At 51.5% G+C, this 18,970-nt stretch overlaps 1 protein-coding gene across 4 annotated transcripts in view; it reads right to left on the minus strand.

The window, feature by feature from the left end:
* Positions 1 to 18,970, minus strand: part of LOC140122800 (uncharacterized) — a 119,672-nt gene that overhangs the window by 4,284 nt on the left and 96,418 nt on the right. For 3 of the 4 annotated variants that reach the window (XM_072144003.1, XM_072144002.1, XM_072144000.1), the window contains exons 3-4: positions 6,319 to 6,840; positions 6,111 to 6,234 (exon numbers count right to left, since the gene is read on the minus strand). In XM_072144003.1, coding sequence (XP_072000104.1) covers positions 6,111 to 6,234; positions 6,319 to 6,840 — 646 coding nt within the window. Of the gene's footprint in view, positions 1 to 6,110; positions 6,235 to 6,318; positions 6,841 to 6,926; positions 7,116 to 7,952; positions 8,123 to 18,970 lie in introns of those variants that run through there. The other variant, XM_072144001.1, reaches the window with a different exon arrangement.

Raw genomic sequence — 18,970 nt, forward strand, 5'->3', positions numbered from 1 at the left:
GACTCCCAAGTCCCTGGAGGGGCTACCAATGTGTTACCTGGATTATGCTGATGTTTTGCCAAAAAAAACAAACAATCAGAGACTTTGCCTCCACATCGCCCTTATGATTGCCCAGTAGATCTATTATCGGCAGTTTATTCTGCATTTTTCTACTCTGGTATCTCCTATCGTGGCACTTACCAAGAAAGGCGCCAATCCCCGTGCCTGGCCCTCTGCGGCTGAAGAGGCCTTCTCCAGGTGGAAATCCGCCTTTGCCTTGGCTCCTGTTCACACTTGGCCTGACACAGAGAAACCCTTTCAGTTTGAGTTTGATGCATCCTCCATAGGAGCAGGAGCAGTGCTCACCAAGAAAGGCGCTAAGGGCCGAACTCTCACATGTGGTCTCTTTTCCAGGACTTTTTCTTCCGCAGAGAGGAATTGGTGACAGAGAACTGTTAGCTATCAAACTTGAGGGAGCTCTCCATCCTGTTTGAGTGTACACTGACCACAAGAACCTACTGTACCTCCAGACAGCCCAGCACCTAAATCCTAGGCAAACCCTTTGATTGTTGTTCTTCTCATACTTCAACCTGTTGATCCATTTCCATCCTGTGAAGAATGTCAAGGCTGATGCCCTGTCCAGTGCTTTGAATGTAGTTGGAGAGGAGCCGTTCCCTCGGCATATCATCTCTCCTGAACAACTTGTTGTTGCAGCTCCCGTGGATCTTTGGTAGTTACCTCCTGGCAAGACCTATGTTAGACCTGCACTCTGGAAGAGGATTCTGTCATTCTTCGCAATTGGCTGGGAACCCAGGGCTGCAACATTCCGTGGCCCTCATCTCCCGCAACTACTGTTGGCCAGACCAGGTATGGATGTTCAGGATTTCGTGGGATTCTACCTCTCCTGTGCCCGTAAGAAAGCCTCTTGTCTCAAACCAGCTGAACTGTTACTGCTGTTGCCGATACCCAGTCGCCCGTGGTCTCACATAGCTATGACCTTGTCACTTCCTCGCTTCTCTGGCAATACCATCTGGGTGGTGATGGACCGGTTTTCCAAGATGTCCCATTTTGTTCCCCTTCCAGGTCTTCCGTCTTCTCCATGTTCTTCCAGCATATCTTCTGGCTGCATGGACTTCCGCCGCACATCGTGTCCGACCGTTGGGTCCAGTTTGTGTCCAAGTTCTGGCGTTCCTTGTGTAACCAGCTGAAAGTTAATCTGGACTTTTCTGCTTCTTACCACCCTCAGTCGAATGGTCAAGTAGAAAGAGTGAATCAGACTTTGGACTGTTACCTTCGCCACTTCGTCTCAGCCCGTCAAGATCACTGGGCTAATTTGCTACCATGGGCTGAGTTTTCCTTTAACTCCCTTGACTCTAGGTCTGCTGGGGCAGCTCCTTTCTTTGTGGTCTATGGACAAATCCCTCATCCTACTCTTCCGCTGCCCACTCCCGTCAATGTCCCTGAGGATCTGGTTGCGGGACCTCAAATCTATCTTGGACCAGACCCATCAGTATCTTCCTCGAGCCACTGACCGCACCAAGACTCAGGCTGATAAGAAGCGTTGGACTCCTCCTGTATTCTCTCTAGGCGACAAGGTGTGGTTATCCTCCAGATACGTCCGGCTATAGATACCTAGCTACAAGCTTGGTCTTGCTCCCTTGGTCCTTTTGAGGTAATCAAGCGCATGAATCCAGTGGCCTACGAACTCCGCCTTCCTCCATCTATGTGCATCCCAAACTCCTTAAATGTCTCCCTCCTGAAGCTTGTCATCTTGAACCACTTCTCTCAGCAATCTCCTCCTCCTGAGGCTGACTCCACAGATGTCTACAAGGTTAAGGAGGCGTTGGACATGAAGACCGTGAGGGGGAAGCGGTTCTTGGGAAAGAGAACCTGGGAGCCCGAAGAGAATATCTTGGATCGAAGTCTCCTCCAGAGGTTTCTTGGGACCAAGAAGAGAGGGAGGCCAAAGGTGGGGTTAATGTCATTGGTGCCCCACCAATACATGTCACGGCTTGCGGGCACACCCGTGCCCCTCTCCATGGCGCTTCTCCCCCTGGTCCGCCCTCACCTCTCCACGGTCCTGTCCCGGCTCCCTACGGCATCCGTGCACCGGCATTTGAAGATTTAAAGGGCCAGTGCACCTCTGATTGGCGCTTGAACTTCCTGGTTTCCCAAAAAGACCGGAGACTCTCATCACTCCCTGCCGGATCTTTAAGCTACCTAGCGATTAGAGAAACCTTCCTCTGTGATTCTCGTGTTCCTTGCATTTGTTCCTCGTTCCCAACTTGCTTTGATCTCCTGTTGCTGACTCCGGACTTGAACCTTGAGTCTGCATCTCCACCGCCAGCCCTGACTACCAGCCTGTACCTGACCTCGAGCTTAGATTGTGATTCTGTACTTCACACTTGGCTGCCACCGCGGGCGGTCGCACCTGTGGAACCTGGTGGCAACCTGCGCAGCAAGACCATCCCACTTTGTGGCAGGTTCTGGTGAAGATCAGGTGACAATTAGATTCGGGTCCCAGGTGTCGGCTAGTACCACCTCCCGCGGTGGTCCACAGACCCCTAACCCTCGCAGGTGACCCCATCTACGTGGCAGCAATATAGATAGGCATGGTTGTCAGTAGCCAGGGATATAGATGTGCTTGGCAGCTTGCCGGAGAGGGTGGGGGCTACACATGACTACTTGTTAGCACTGAGGAGCGCTGGAGTTTCAGGGTCTGTAGCTCAAAGGTGGGTGTTTCTTTTTTCTTGCAGTTTCACGGTTTAGCTGATGTCACCAAGTCTTTTGTGATTAAGCAAGCCCTCAAGGACAGGAGGCGAGAGCATACTCCTTCTGCCGCCCGTTGCCTGGTTTCCTTCGCACTGCTGTGCAATTTGATCAGAGGTTGTTCAGTAGTCTGCTCCTCTGGTTATGAAACACGGTTCTTCTCCCTGTCCTTTTTTGGTCCCTCCTTCTGCAGCATGTCCGGATGGGTTAACAAAGAGAGAAAATACTGGATATCCAGAAACACCGCTCGAAGACGGCTCCTAGGCCACTCATATCTTCAGGGTGGGCCAGTGTTTATCATGTCCCTGGGTGGTTGGAGCTTAGGTTTTCATCAAGCAGATTGAAAGTTTTTTGGAGGGGTATTCATGGGCTTTGATGGGTGCAAGTCCTTCTGGATGTGGTTGCTTTAAGTAGATCTTCTCCTGGACCTGTCATCTTAGTTTTACATGTTGGGGGGAACGATCCATGCTCCGCTAGGATAGCTGAGTTGCTGACGCTTATACGTCAGTATCTAGAACGGATCATTTCATTGTCAGAAATTGTTCCCCGGGTTGTGTGGAAAGGGGCTAGGGACTCAACACCAGTGGAGCAGGCCGTACCATCAATACCCGCACATGTGCAGGCGTGGTGTGGTGGTCCATCACAGTGAATTGGGGGCAACAATGCCAATTTGATGCAGACGGTGTGCACTTTAATGATATTGGGTTATCTTTCTGTACGGCCTCCAGGATGGGATAGAGGAAGCTTTCTTCCCGAGGAGTGGTGGTTACACTGCTAGTGGTGGATGCAGAGTATTGGAGTGTGGATGCTCAGCTGGACGACTTTCCAGTTGGGAGTCCAGCTGGCAGACAGCGGCTGAGCGAGATATTTATGTGCCTTTTTGTTAGATTGATGGGTTTTGTAATAAAGCTTCAACCAATTTTTACACCCAGCAGGAGTTTTATTGTATTTAATTTATTGTTAAGAATGCTTTTTATAAATGTGTTGGTTACTATGCCACGAGTCCATTTAGGAATCTTGTCTTCTGTCGGACAATCCCTGTAACCGCTTTAGATGATATAACTATCATGTGACTGGAGGAGTTTATCACGCCAGGTGCGATGCACACGTGTCATCTTTAATGGCCTCCTTAGATATGCTTTAGGGACTCACCTGAATACCACTCATGGGTAACTACTTACCTTATTCTCTCATTTCACAGGTCTCCACTCTCTTTGTTTGTCTGTTTGTTACTTATTTTTTATTGTTCAGACCTATACGGAGCACCAGGTGCCCTCCTCACTCACACTGTCAGGATACGGAGCGATAATCTCTGTATTTGGAATCCTGATATTCATTCAGCCAAAAGCAGATGTGGATGATAACGGGTGAGAACACATAACAAGAGGCTCCTCCTCCTTTTTCACACCACCCCTGGTTTGGACATGAAAAATTGCATCTGTAAACCAGAATGTGTAGATGTGGCCTAACACTGCTGGATATGCGGCCGATATATTGTACAGCAGGACCCAACCACAATGCTCCAGCCATCCCTTATTATTTTGGCTACAACATACAATTCCTTCAGATTGCAGCTAGTGGAATAAGTTCTCACTGTAGCCCCCAACACGTTTCACCACAACCAGTGGCATTCTAGACTGGCACAAAGGCCCCGCATGGAGGCCCAGTTGTTGGTGGTGAAGTGCGGCTGCTGGTCACTTCTTCGACTCACACTGACGTTCTGAAACTACAATTCCACCATTTCCTTCTGCTGCAGACACACCCATCATCCCCGATCGCCCCTGCACTATACATGAAACATATATCACTGCTGGAGTGCTATGTAACGTCACTAAGGAGGAACCAACCCCTGAACCTCTTTCTCCATCATTACCTACCTGTGGTGTCAACCACCCCCGCGTGTGCACTCGCTACACACACGGGACACATAGTACAACCCCCCCAGGCGCACCTAATACACCCCCCGGCGCACATAGTAACCCCCCTGTGCACATAGTACACCCCCTGCTACTGATAAATGTGGTCATTAGGTCTCCCCTCCTGCCTTATAACATTACCTCCACTATGAGGTCGTGGACTCCCCAATCTGCAGGCGCCGGTGGTATCCATGGACCTTTCGTAGATACATGGAGCTGCTGATTCATAATCTCCTACAGATTTGTGGAACCTGAAGTTATCCCTGATGTTGGGAGTGTTAAGGATATCACACTGGTCTTGGACGCTATTTTACATACTGTCAGACATTTTAAAGACTCAGCATTCATTTCACATAACTTTCTGTAGTGAAAACTAAAGTTTGGGTGGAGTTTCTATTCAAGCGAGGGAAGTACAAAACACAATGGGGTCCGAACGTCGCACTTTCCAGAATATTTCCGTTTTGCGTGGATTTGCCCTGGGATTTTAGCGCTCGGGATCAGATTTTGGCGCATCGGCACCGCCTTGCACGCGACAGAAATCGAGGGGCGTGGCAAAGGACAAACCACAGAATTTAAAAAAGGAAATGTGTCGCAAGATCAGCGCTCACATGCCCCGGGAAGAAGAAGGTGAACTCCAGCGGACCTCGGCACAGCAGCGACACAGGAACTCGGACGCACGATCTTAATGAATAGCGCCGGACCCCAATCCGCGTCGGACAACGCACCATGGGATCGCGACAGGTCCGGGTAAGTAAATCTGCCCCAAAGACTTAGCGCTCGCTAGCACCACCTAGGGGAAGGTATCCAGGGGAGCACCGGGGCATTTTGTTTATGAAGACAGCCAATGGTTCTACATTCCTTTGTGTGCTTACATCCAATAGTGTTGCATTTCCAGGGTCACACCACCCAATAGTATCGCCCACTTGTGTACTTGCACGCCCCTTTCAGAGTGTGTTATGAGTTTCCATATAAGAGTTTCAGTGCCAGGAGAATAAAGCAGTCTTGAGCTAATCTTCAGAAAGGACAGTGCGTCTCTCCTGTGTTACTCCATTCCAGAGCTGGAAACCAGACTCAAATAATTCCAAACTCACCTTTACAACGCGGACGAGGACGGATAAAGCCTCGTGTATCCAAAGACCCTTATTGTCATCTCTCTTACAGGAGGTGCACCCTGTGCACAGCGAGCTGCCGGGTCCTGTGGGTGTCCGGATGCTGAGGAGCCGCTCTGATCTTCTCCAGATATTTCACCCTCTATGGTCGTGTCATTACATAATACATACAATAGCATCGCCCAGTGTCCCATGTGACAGGAGGTTCTACAGAATCTGCTCCATGATTTACACAGATCATAGGACATGAGGACAGCCCCACCCCAAGCCTAGACATGGAGATTAGTCATGTAGCCCTGCAGTGCCATCCTGTGCCTGTATATACATCCCCTCTTACCGTGTGATGTGCGGGGCCGGGGGTCCTCCATCATGACGTCCTGGTACCGGTCCTTGTGTCCCTCTATATACTCCCGCTCCTCCATGGAGAAATACACAGCCACATCCTGACACCTTATAGGAACCTGACACACACAATGACACAGTCATCACCCAGACCCCTCCAGTGCCGTTACTGGATCATTTCCCAGCATTCCCAGCAGTGTCACCTCTCCAGTCAGCAGCGCAGTCATCTTCATGGTCAGTTCTAGGATCCTCTGCTCATGGATCAGGGAGAGAGGGGGAGGCTCTGGGATGGGGCCAAGGCTCCTGCTCCATCCTCCTCCTGGCTCTGTGATAGGGCCCCAGCTCCATCCTCCTCCTGGCTCTGTGATGGGGCCTCGACTCCTGCTCCCTCCTCCTCCTGGCTCTGTGATGGGGCCCCGGCTCCTGCTCCATTTTCTTCCTTGCCCTGTGATGGGGCCCCAGCTCCTGCTCCCTCCTCCTCCTGGCTCTGTGATGGGGCCTTGGCTCCTGCTCCCTCCTCCTCCTGGCTCTGTGATGGGGCCCCGGCTCCTGCTCCCTCCTCCTCCTGGCTCTGTGATGGGGCTCTGGCTCCTGCTCCCTCCTCCTCCTGGCTCTGTGATGGGGCCCCGGCTCCCTCCTCCTCCTGGCTCTGTGATGGGGCCCCGGCTCCCTCCTCCTCCTGGCTCTGTGATGGGGCCCCAGCTCCATCCTCCTAACGTATAATCCTGTGTAGAGGAAAAGACATTTAGGGGTTAAGATCATTCCACACATCCGGGTCTCTTCTGGACTCTGGTAATCTGGAGGCGATTACCTCTCCGCTCAGCAGGGAAATGATCTCCAGGGCGAGGCTGAATATTCTCCTGGAGATCTCGTCCTTGTCCATCCTTGGTGGTTGATGAGGAACCTGGATGGAGGATCTAGTACTGCAGGCGGCTCTCACCCTCCATCTCCTCCTGCTCACAGTCTTGTGGTAATGGGAAGGGCGGTTGTGTCTCTCCCACTGATTGGATGTGGAATTTATAGATGATTCAAATGAGAAAAGTGTAAGGATGAAAGATAAAACAATCTTCACTGAGGGCCCCCATAAAAAAATAACCCCCCTCCCCAGTGTATAATATCCTCCCCCCTCCAGCCCCTCCCCGGTGTATAATATCCTCCTCCCCTCCCCGGTGTATAATATCCCCTCCCCCTCCAGCCCCTCCCCTGTGTATAATATCCCCCCCTCCAGCCCCTCCCCGGTGTATAATATCCCCTCCCCGGTGTATAATATCCCCTCCCCCTCCAGCCCCTCCCCTGTGTATAATATCCCCCCCTCCAGCCCCTCCCCGGTGTATAATATCCTCCCCCTCCAGCCCCTCCCCGGTGTATAATATCCTCCCCCTCCAGCCCCTCCCCGGTGTATAATATCCTCCCCCTCCAGCCCCTCCCCGGTGTATAATACACTCCAGCCCCTCCCCGGTGTATAATATCCTCCCCCTCCAGCCCCTCCCCAGTGTATAATATCCTCCCCCTCCAGACCCTCCCCGGTGTATAATATCCTCCAGCCCCTCCCCGGTGTATAATATCCTCCAGCCCCTCCCCGGTGTATAATATCCTCCCCCTCCAGACCCTCCCCGGTGTATAATATCCTCCCCCCTCCAGCCCCTCCCCGGTGTATAATACACTCCAGCCCCTCCCCGGTGTATAATATCCTCCCCCTCCAGACCCTCCCCGGTGTATAATATCCTCCCCCTCCAGCCCCTCCCCGGTGTATAATATCCTCCAGCCCCTCCCCGATGTATAATATCCTCCAGCCCCTCCCCGGTGTATAATATCCCCTCCCCCGGTGTCTTCTTACCTTATAGCGGGGTCACTGGGGGCAGGTGTGAGTGGCGCCGGCAGCCAGTGCTGTATATGTATATATATATCCTCTGATAATGGCTGATAACAGAGAGACAACAGCCCCGACCACCCACCAGGACCTGCACTGCAACAGCTGAAGGACCTGTGATGATGTCACCACCATGTGACCAGTACAGGGGGCGGAGCTCAGCAGTGAGAGCAGAGGCTGAAGGACCTGTGATGATGTCACCACCATGTGACCAGAACAGGGGGCGGAGCTCAGCAGTGAGAGGAGAGGCTGAAGGACCTGTGATGATGTCAGCACCATGTGACCAGTACAGGGGGCGGAGCTCAGCAGTGAGAGGCGAGGCTGAAGGACCTGTGATGATGTCACCACCATGTGACCAGTACATGGGGGCGGAGCTCAGCAGCGACAGATGAGGCTGAAGGACCTGTGATGATGTCAGCACCATGTGACTAGTACAGGGGGCGGAGCTCAGCAGTGAGAGGCGAGGCTGAAGGACCTGTGATGATGTCACCACCATGTGACCAGTAAAGGGGGCGGAGCTCAGCAGTGAGAGCAGAGGCTGCAGGACCTGTGATGATGTCACCACCATGTGACCAGTACAGGGGGCGGAGCTCAGCAGTAATAGGAGAGGCTGAAGGACCTGTGATGATGTCACCACCATGTGACCAGTACAGGGGGCGGAGCTTAGCAGTGACCTGTGACCCCTGAGCTTTTCCAGACTTTTCCTCTTCCATTAGTTTGTCCTTCTCTTAGTTATGGACGTTTGAGGTTTTCTGGGCCTTTATTCTTTTCTTTTATTAGGTCAATTTATGCCTCAGACGTGTCCTACAGCCTCCTGCCCCGGGGGCCTCCAGTCTGCGCCCGTCTCTGCCCCGGGGGCCTCCAGTCTGCGCCCGTCTCTGCCCCTGGGGGGCCTCCAGTCTGCGCCCGTCTCTGCCCCGGGGGCCTCCAGTCTGCGCCCGTCTCTGCCCCTGGGGGGCCTCCAGTCTGCGCCTGTCTCTGCCCCTGGGGGGCCTCCAGTCTGCGCCCGTCTCTGCCCCGGGGGGCCTCCAGTCTGCGCCCGTCTCTGCCCCGGGGGGCCTCCAGTCTGCGCCCGTCTCTGCCCCTGGGGGGCCTCCAGTCTGCGCCCGTCTCTGCCCCTGGGGGGCCTCCAGTCTGCGCCCGTCTCTGCCCCTGGGGGGCCTCCAGTCTGCGCCCGTCTCTGCCCCTGGGGGGCCTCCAGTCTGCGCCCGTCTCTGCCCCGGGGGGCCTCCAGTCTGCGCCCGTCTCTGCCCCGGGGGGCCTCCAGTCTGCGCCCGTCTCTGCCCCTGGGGGGCCTCCAGTCTGCGCCCGTCTCTGCCCCTGGGGGGCCTCCAGTCTGCGCCCGTCTCTGCCCCGGGGGGCCTCCAGTCTGCGCCCGTCTCTGCCCCGGGGGGCCTCCAGTCTGCGCCCGTCTCTGCCCCTGGGGGGCCTCCAGTCTGCGCCCGTCTCTGCCCCTGGGGGGCCTCCAGTCTGTGCCGGTCGCTCCCGTATTCCTCACCCTGGATTCCGTTGTTTGAAGCTGGACTTATTGGTTTTGAGTTGTATACTTGGAGCTGTCCGTGCTCATGGATCCACAGAGGAACTACAAGACACAGCGTTCTCCAGTGAGCGGACAATGAACTATATTTCTTTTTAGTCTTGAACTTACCTCCTCGTAGAAACCAATCAGATTAGTCTGACAGGACCGATCTCTCATAAACCCGATGCTGACGCTGGGTTATAAGGTTGTGCTCAGTGAGATGCTCCAGGATAGGGTTTTGCAGCCAGATCTTGTTGCAGTGAGCTCTGCAGATTTTTGTGGCACATTACCTTTAAAAAAAGCATCAGAAAAGCGAGTGTGTGAGCTTGGCAGCGAGTGTGCATTGATCCGAAGTGTGTGCAGAGTCCTAAGTGTGACTTAGGTTTAAGGGACTTGAGTTTGAGGGGCTTTAGCAGGTAACTGCTGTGTTTTGTGTTACTCTGACTGTAAATTCTTCTTTCTGTGCATATTTCTATTGTAATCCCCATTAGAATTATGGACTCCATAAGTGGCATTGCTACACAGTGTACATCCTGTGCCATGTATGCTTTCCTTGAACAGCCGTTCGAGGGGGAATATACTGCTGTGTGGGGTGTGTGAGGGGTATATACTGCTGTGTGGGATGTGTGAGGGGGTATATACTGCTGTGTGGGATGTGTGAGGGGGTATATACTGCTATGTGTGGGGGGGGTATATACTGCTGTGTGGGATGTGTGAGGGGGTATATACTGCTATGTGTGAGGGGGGGGTATATACTGCTGTGTGGGATGTGTGAGGGGGTATATACTGCTGTGTGGGATGTGTGAGGGGGTATATACTGCTATGTGTGAGGGGGGGGGGTATATACTGCTGTGTGGGGAGTGTGAGGGGGTATATACTGCTGTGTGGGATGTGTGAGGGGGTATATACTGCTGTGTGGGATGTGTGAGGGGGTATATACTGCTGTGTGGGATGTGTGAGGGGGTATATACTGCTGTGTGGGATGTGTGAGGGGGTATATACTGCTGTGTGGGATGTGTGAGGGGGTATATACTGCTGTGTGGGGTGTGTGAGGGGGTATATACTGCTGTGTGGGGTGTGTGAGGGGTATATACTGCTGTGTGAGGGGTATATACTGCTGTGTGGGGTGTGTGAAAATTGCTCATCTGGAAGCCCAGATTCTGGATCTGAATGAGCAAGTTTCAAGGCTGCGGGCAATTGATAATATGGAGCGTAGTTTGCTGCTCCTGGAGCACAAACTCTCCGGGGAAGATGGGTGTGGGGAGGGAAGTATGGAGGTGCAGAGTGAGGGGGCAGATGGGTGTGGGGAGGGAAGTATGGAGGTGCAGAGTGAGGGGGCAGATGGGTGTGGGGAGGGAAGTATGGAGGTGCAGAGTGAGGGGGCAGATGGGTGTGGGGAGGGAAGTATGGAGGTGCAGAGTGAGGAGGCAGATGGGTGTGGGGAGGGAAGTATGGAGGTGCAGAGTGAGGAGGCAGATGGGTGTGGGGAGGGAAGTATGGAGGTGCAGAGTGAGGGGGCAGATGGGTGTGGGGAGGGAAGTATGGAGGTGCAGAGTGAGGGGGCAGCTAGTTGGGTAACATGTAGAAGGCGGGGTAGAGGGAAGAGTTGTAGAGAGTCTAGTCCTGATCTGGTGCACCCCAATAAGTTTGCCAGGCTGGCGGATGAGGGGGATATCAGCTCTGGGGTAGCAATGCTGCAGTAATACGTGGCCGCTAGCAACCAGGGGAATGTGTGCTCCAGTAAGAAGGGTAATGGGAGCAGAGGCAAGGTCAGACAGGTGCTGGTAGTGGGAGATTCCATTATTAGGGGAACACACAGGGCAATCTGTCACAAAGACCGTGCATACCGAACAGTGTGTTGTTTGCCGGGTGCTCGGGTTCGGCATGTTGCGGATCGGGTTGATGGATTACTGGGAGGGGCTGGTGAGGAACCAGCGGTCATGGTCCACATTGGCACTAATGACAAAGTAACAGGTAGGTGGAAGGTCCTTAAAAATGATTTCAGAGATTTAGGCCATAAGCTCAGGGCAAGGACCTCAAGGGTAGTTTTCTCTGAAATACTGCCTGTACCACGTGCCACACCAGAAAGGCAGCGGGAGATCAGGGAGGTAAATAAGTGGCTCAAAAGTTGGTGTAGGAAGGAGGGTTTTGGGTTCATGGAGAACTGGACTGACTTTTCTGTCGGCTACAGGCTCTACAGTAGGGATGGGCTGCACCTCAATGGGGAGGGGGCCGCTGTTTTAGGGGAAAAAATGGCTAGAAGGTTGGAGGAGTGTTTAAACTAGAGACCTGGGGGGAGGGCAACTACACTTGTGCAGGGCAAATAGACAGTGTACATAGAGAGCTGGGAAGAGTCATAGTGCATGGGGGAGGAAGGGGGGCTGGAATGAGATTGGGGAATAAGGACAAAAGGAATACGGACAGGGAAAACCATATAAAGTGTATGTACACAAATGCCAGAAGCCTCACAAACAAAATGGAGGAACTGGAACTCTTGATGTTGGAGCGGAAATCTGATATAGTGGGTATCAGCGAGACATGGCTGGACAGTAGCTATGACTGGGCTGTTACTATAGATGGTTATAGTCTTTTTAGAAAGGATCGTATAAATAAAAAAGGGGGAGGGGTTTGTTTATATGTGAATTCTTGCCTCAAGCCCGTCCTGCGAGATGACATCAGTAACGCAAATGTGGAGTCCCTATGGGTGGAGATAAGGGGAGGGAAAAAGAATAATAAAATATTACTAGGGGTTTGTTATAAGGCTCCAAATATAATGGAGGCAGCAGAGGAAATGCTGATAAGTGAAATGGATGCGGCCTCAAAGCACAAGGAAGGACTTATCATGGGGGACTTCAATTACCCAGATATTGACTGGGGGGCAGAAACCTGCAGGTCCTTATAAGGCAGCAGGTTCTTGTCAACAACAAAAGACAATTACCTGTCGCAACTAGTCCTGGAGCCAACAAGAGGGGGGACACTGCTGGACCTTATCCTTACCAACAGACCTGATAGGGTATCAAAACTACAAGTTGGGGGGAACCTGGGGAATAGTGATCATAATATCATTGACTTTGTATTACGCTTTACTAAGCACGTTAGTGAAGGGGCAACCAACACTCTAAACTTCAGGAGGGCAAATTTTCAGCAACTAAGGGAAGACCTTAAAGGCATAGACTGGGATAATGTTCTCAAAGACAAAAGCCCCCCCCAAAAATGGGACTTTTTCTCATATATTCTGAAAAAGTCCTGTGAGAAACACATACCTTATGGGAAAAAGCATAAAAGGAACAAGAAAAACCCTATGTGGCTAACTAGTCTTGTAAGGAAAGCAATAAGCGAGAAAGATAAAGCGTTTAAGGTGCTAAAACGTGAAGGTAGCGATGAGGCATTACAGGATTATAGAGAGAAAAATAAATCCTGTAAAAAGCAGATAAAGGCCGCAAAAATAGAGACTGAGAGAAATATTGCCAGGGAGAGCAAAAATAATCCCAAATTATTCATCAAGTATATAAATGATAAGAAACTAAAGACAGAGAGTGTGGGTCCCCTTAGAAATAACATGGGGGTCATGGTGGAAGGAGATGAGGAAAGGGCCAGTCTACTGAATGTCGCCTTCTCAACTGTCTTTACCCAGGAAAATCCCCTGGTGGAGACACAATGAGGAATAATGTAAATTCTTTTTATAATGTCAACAGTTTAACCCAGGAAGAGGTACGGCGCCGCCTCGCAACCACTGAGATAGATAAATCACCGGGGCCAGATGGCATACACCCCCGGGTTCTGCATGAACTATGTACCGTGATAGACAGACCGTTATTTTTAATATTTGAAGATTCACTGAGGACTGGTTATGTTCCACAGGACTGGCGCATAGCAAATGTGGTACCAATATACAAAAAAGGATCAAATAGCGATCCTGGAAACTACAGACCCGTAAGTCTAACTGCTGTGGTGGGGAAAATATTTGAGGGGTTTATTAGAGATGCTATCCTGGAGTATCTCACTGTGCACAACCTTATAACCCAGCGTCAGCATGGGTTTATGAGAGATCGGTCCTGTCAGACTAATCTGATTGGTTTTTACGAGGAGGTAAGTTCAAGACTGGATCTGGGGGACGCTGTGGATGTTGTATATCTGGACTTTTCAAAGGCATTTGACACCGTGCCACATAAAAGGTTGGCATATAAAATGAGACTGCTGGGACTAGGGGAAAATCTGTGTATTTGGGTAAGTAATTGGCTTAGTGATAGAAAACAGAGGGTGGTCATTAATGGCACATTCTCAGATTGGGTTGATGTTACCAGTGGAGTGCCACAGGGGTCAGTATTGGAACCACTTCTTTTTAATATTTTTATTAATGACCTTGTAGTGGGTTTACACAGTCAAGTTTCAATATTTGCAGATGATACTAAGCTGTGTAAAGTAATAAATACTGGGGTCGATAGTCTAGCATTACAGAGGGATTTGTGGAAGCTTGAGGGATGGGCAGAGAAATGGTTGATGAGGTTTAATGTAGATAAATGTAAAGTTATGCACTTGGGCCATGGAAACAAAAAGTATAATTATGTTCTAAACGGTCAATTACTTAGTAAAACTGAAGCTGAAAAGGACTTGGGGGTATTGGTGGATGGTAAACTTAATTTTAGTGACCAGAGCCAGGCGGCTGCTGCTAAAGCAAATAAAATAATGGGATGTATCAAGAGAGGAATAGATTCTCATGATAAAGACATAGATTTGCCCTTATACAAATCCCTGGTCAGACCACACATGGAATATTGTGTACAGTTTTGGGCACCAGTGTATAAAAAGGATATAGTAGAGCTGGAACGGGTGCAGAGGAGAGCAACCAGGATTATTAGGGGAATGGGGGGATTAGAATACAATGACAAATTACAAAATTTGGGATTATTCAGTTTAGAAAAAAGACGACTGAGGGGAGACCTCATTACAATGTACAAGTACCTGAACGGACAGTACAAGGATCTCTCCAAAGATCTTTTTATACCTCGGCCTGTGACCAGGACAAGGGGGCATCCTCTACCCCTAGAGGAGAGGAGATTCTACCATCACCATAGACAGGAGGCATCCTCTACGCCTAGAGGAGAGGAGATTCTACCATCACCATAGACAGGGGGCATCCTCTACACCTAGAGGAGAGGAGGTTCTACCATCACCATAGACAGGGGACATCCTCTACACCTAGAGGAGAGGAGATTCTACCTTCACCATAGACAGGAGGCATCCTCTACGCCTAGAGGAGAGGAGATTCTACCATCACCATAGACAGGAGGCATCCTCTACACCTAGAGGAGAGGAGGTTCTATCATCACCATAGACAGGGGACATCCTCTACACCTAGAGGAGAGGAGGTTCTACCATCACTATAGACAGGGCGCATCCTCTACACCTAGAGGAGAGGAGGTTCTATCATCACCATAGACAGGGGGCATCCTCTACACCTAGAGGAGAGGAGGTTCTATCATCACCATAGACAGGGGACATCCTCTACACCTAGAGGAGAGGAGGTTCTATCATCACCATAGACAGGGGGCATCCTCTACACCTAGAGGAGAGGAGGTTCTACCATCACCATAGACAGGGGACATCCTCTACACCTAGAGGAGAGGAGGTTCTACCATCACCATATACATGGGGCATCCTCTACACCTAGAGGAGAGGAGGTTCTACCATCACCATAGACAGAGGCATCCTCTACACCTAGAGGAGAGGAGGTTCTACCATCACCATAGACAGGGGGCATCCTCTACACCTAGAGGAGAGGAGGATCTACCATCACCATAGACAGGGACATCCTCTACACCTAGAGGAGAGGAGGTTCTACCATCACCATAGACAGGAGGCATCCTCTACACCTAGAGGAGAGGAGGTTCTACCATCACCATAGACAGGGGGCATCCTCTACACCTAGAGGAGAGGAGGTTCTACCATCACCATAGACAGGGGGCATCCTCTACACCTAGAGGATAGGAGATTCTACCATCACCATAGACAGGGGACATCCTCTACACCTAGAGGAGAGGAGGTTCTACCATCACCATAGACAGGGGGCATCCTCTACACCTAGAGGAGAGGAGGTTCTACCATCACCATAGACAGGGGGCATCCTCTACACCTAGAGGAGAGCATGTTCTACCATCACCATAGACAGGGGCATCCTCTACACCTAGAGGAGAGGAGGTTCTACCATCACCATAGACAGGGGGCATCCTCTACACCTAGAGGAGAGCATGTTCTACCATCACCATAGACAGGGGCATCCTCTACACCTAGAGGAGAGGAGGTTCTACCATCACCATAGACTGGGGGCATCCTCTACACCTAGAGGAGAGGAGGTTCTACCATCACCATAGACAGGGGGCATCCTCTACACCTAGAGGAGAGGAGGTTCTACCATCTCCATAGACAGGGGACATCCTCTACACCTAGAGGAGAGGAGATTCTACCATCACCATAGACAGGGGGCATCCTCTACACCTAGAGGAGAGGAGGTCCTACCATCACCATAGACAGGGGGCATCCTCTACACCTAGAGGAGAGGAGGTTCTACCATCACCATAGACAGGGGGCATCCTCTACACCTAGAGGAGAGGAGGATCTACCATCACCATAGACAGGGGGCATCCTCTACGCCTAGAGGAGAGGAGGTCCTACCATCACCATAGACAGGGGGCATCCTCTACACCTAGAGGAGAGGAGGTTCTACCATCACCATAGACAGGGGGCATCCTCTACACCTAGAGGAGAGGAGGTCCTACCATCACCATAGACAGGGGGCATCCTCTACACCAAGTGGAGGGGAGGTTGTACCATCACCATAGACAGGGGGCATCCTCTACACCTAGAGGAGAGGAGGTCCTACCATCACCATAGACAGGGGGCATCCTCTACACCTAGAGGAGAGGAGGTTCTACCATCACCATAGACAGGGGGCATCCTCTACACCTAGAGGAGAGGAGGTTCTACCATCACCATAGACAGGGGGCATCCTCTACACCTAGAGGAGAGGAGGTCCTACCATCACCATAGACAGGGGGCATCCTCTACACCTAGAGGAGAGGAGGTTCTACCATCACCATAGACAGGGGGCATCCTCTACACCTAGAGGAGAGGAGGATCTACCATCACCATAGACAGGGGGCATCCTCTACACCTAGAGGAGAGGAGGATCTACCATCACCATAGACAGGAGGCATCCTCTACACCTAGAGGAGAGGAGGTTCTACCATCACCATTGACAGGAGGCATCCTCTACACCTAGAGGAGAGGAGGTTCTATCATCACCATAGACAGGGGACATCCTCTACACCTAGAGGAGGTTCTACCATCACTATAGACAGGGCGCATGCTCTACACTTAGAGGAGAGGAGGTTCTACCATCACCATAGACAGGGGGCATCCTCTACGCCTAGAGGAGAGGAGGTTCTACCATCACCATAGACAGGGGACATCCTCTACACCTAGAGGAGAGGAGGTTCTACCATCACCATAGACAGGGGACATCCTCTACACCTAGAGGAGAGGAGGTTCTATCATCACCATAGACAGGGGACATCCTCTACACCTAGAGGAGAGGAGGTTCTACCATCACCATAGACAGGGGGCATCCTCTACACCTAGAGGAGAGGAGGTTCTACCATCACCATAGACAGGAGGCTTCCTCTACACCTAGAGGAGAGGAGGTTCTACCATCACCATAGACAGGGGACATCCTCTACACCTAGAGGAGAGGAGGTTCTACCATCACCATAGACAGGGGACATCCTCTACACCTAGAGGAGAGAAGGTTCTACCATCACCATAGACAGAGGCATCCTCTACACCTAGAGGAGAGGAGGTTCTACCATCACCATAGACAGGGGGCATCCTCTACACCTAGAGGAGAGGAGGATCTACCATCACCATAGACAGGGACATCCTCTACACCTAGAGGAGAGGAGGTTCTACCATCACCATAGACAGGAGGCATCCTCTACACCTAGAGGAGAGGAGGTTCTACCATCACCATAGACAGGGGGCATCCTCTACACCTAGAGGATAGGAGATTCTACCATCACCATAGACAGGGGACATCCTCTACACCTAGAGGAGAGGAGGTTCTACCATCACCATAGACAGGGGGCATCCTCTACACCTAGAGGAGAGGAGATTCTACCATCACCATAGACAGGGGACATCCTCTACACCTAGAGGAGAGGAGGTTCTACCATCACCATAGACAGGGGGCATCCTCTACACCTAGAGGAGAGGAGGTTCTACCATCACCATAGACAGGGGGCATCCTCTACACCTAGAGGAGAGCATGTTCTACCATCACCATAGACAGGGGCATCCTCTACACCTAGAGGAGAGGAGGTTCTACCATCACCATAGACAGGGGGCATCCTCTACACCTAGAGGAGAGCATGTTCTACCATCACCATAGACAGGGGCATCCTCTACACCTAGAGGAGAGGAGGTTCTACCATCACCATAGACAGGAGGCATCCTCTACACCTAGAGGAGAGGAGGTTCTACCATCTCCATAGACAGGGGACATCCTCTACACCTAGAGGAGAGGAGATTCTACCATCACCATAGACAGGGGGCATCCACTACACCAAGTGGAGGGGAGGTTGTACCATCACCATAGACAGGAGGCATCCTCTACACCTAGAGGAGAGGAGGTCCTACCATCACCATAGACAGGGGGCATCCTCTACACCTAGAGGAGAGGAGGTTCTACCATCACCATAGACAGGGGGCATCCTCTACACCTAGAGGAGAGGAGGATCTACCATCACCATAGACAGGGGCATCCTCTACACCTAGAGGAGAGGAGGTTCTACCATCACCATAGACAGGGGGCATCCTCTACACCTAGAGGAGAGGAGGTCCTACCATCACCATAGACAGGGGGCATCCTCTACACCTAGAGGAGAGGAGGTTCTACCATCACCATAGACAGGGGGCATCCTCTACACCTAGAGGAGAGGAGGATCTACCATCACCATAGACAGGGGGCATCCTCTACACCTAGAGGAGAGGAGGTTCTACCATCACCATTGACAGGAGGCATCCTCTACACCTAGAGGAGAGGAGGTTCTATCATCACCATAGACAGGGGACATCCTCTACACCTAGAGGAGGTTCTACCATCACTATAGACAGGGCGCATCCTCTACACTTAGAGGAGAGGAGGTTCTACCATCACCATAGACAGGGGACATCCTCTACACCTGGAGGAGAGGAGGTTCTACCATCACCATAGACAGGGGACATCCTCTACACCTAGAGGAGAGGAGGTTCTACCATCACCATAGACAGGGGACATCCTCTACACCTAGAGGAGAGGAGGTTCTACCATCACCATAGACAGGGGACATCCTCTACACCTAGAGGAGAGGAGGTTCTATCATCACCATAGACAGGGGGCATCCTCTACACCTAGAGGAGAGGAGGTTCTACC

Source organism: Engystomops pustulosus, chromosome 3 (assembly GCF_040894005.1).
Source record: "Engystomops pustulosus chromosome 3, aEngPut4.maternal, whole genome shotgun sequence".
In the NCBI taxonomy this organism is placed as follows: domain Eukaryota; kingdom Metazoa; phylum Chordata; class Amphibia; order Anura; family Leptodactylidae; genus Engystomops; species Engystomops pustulosus.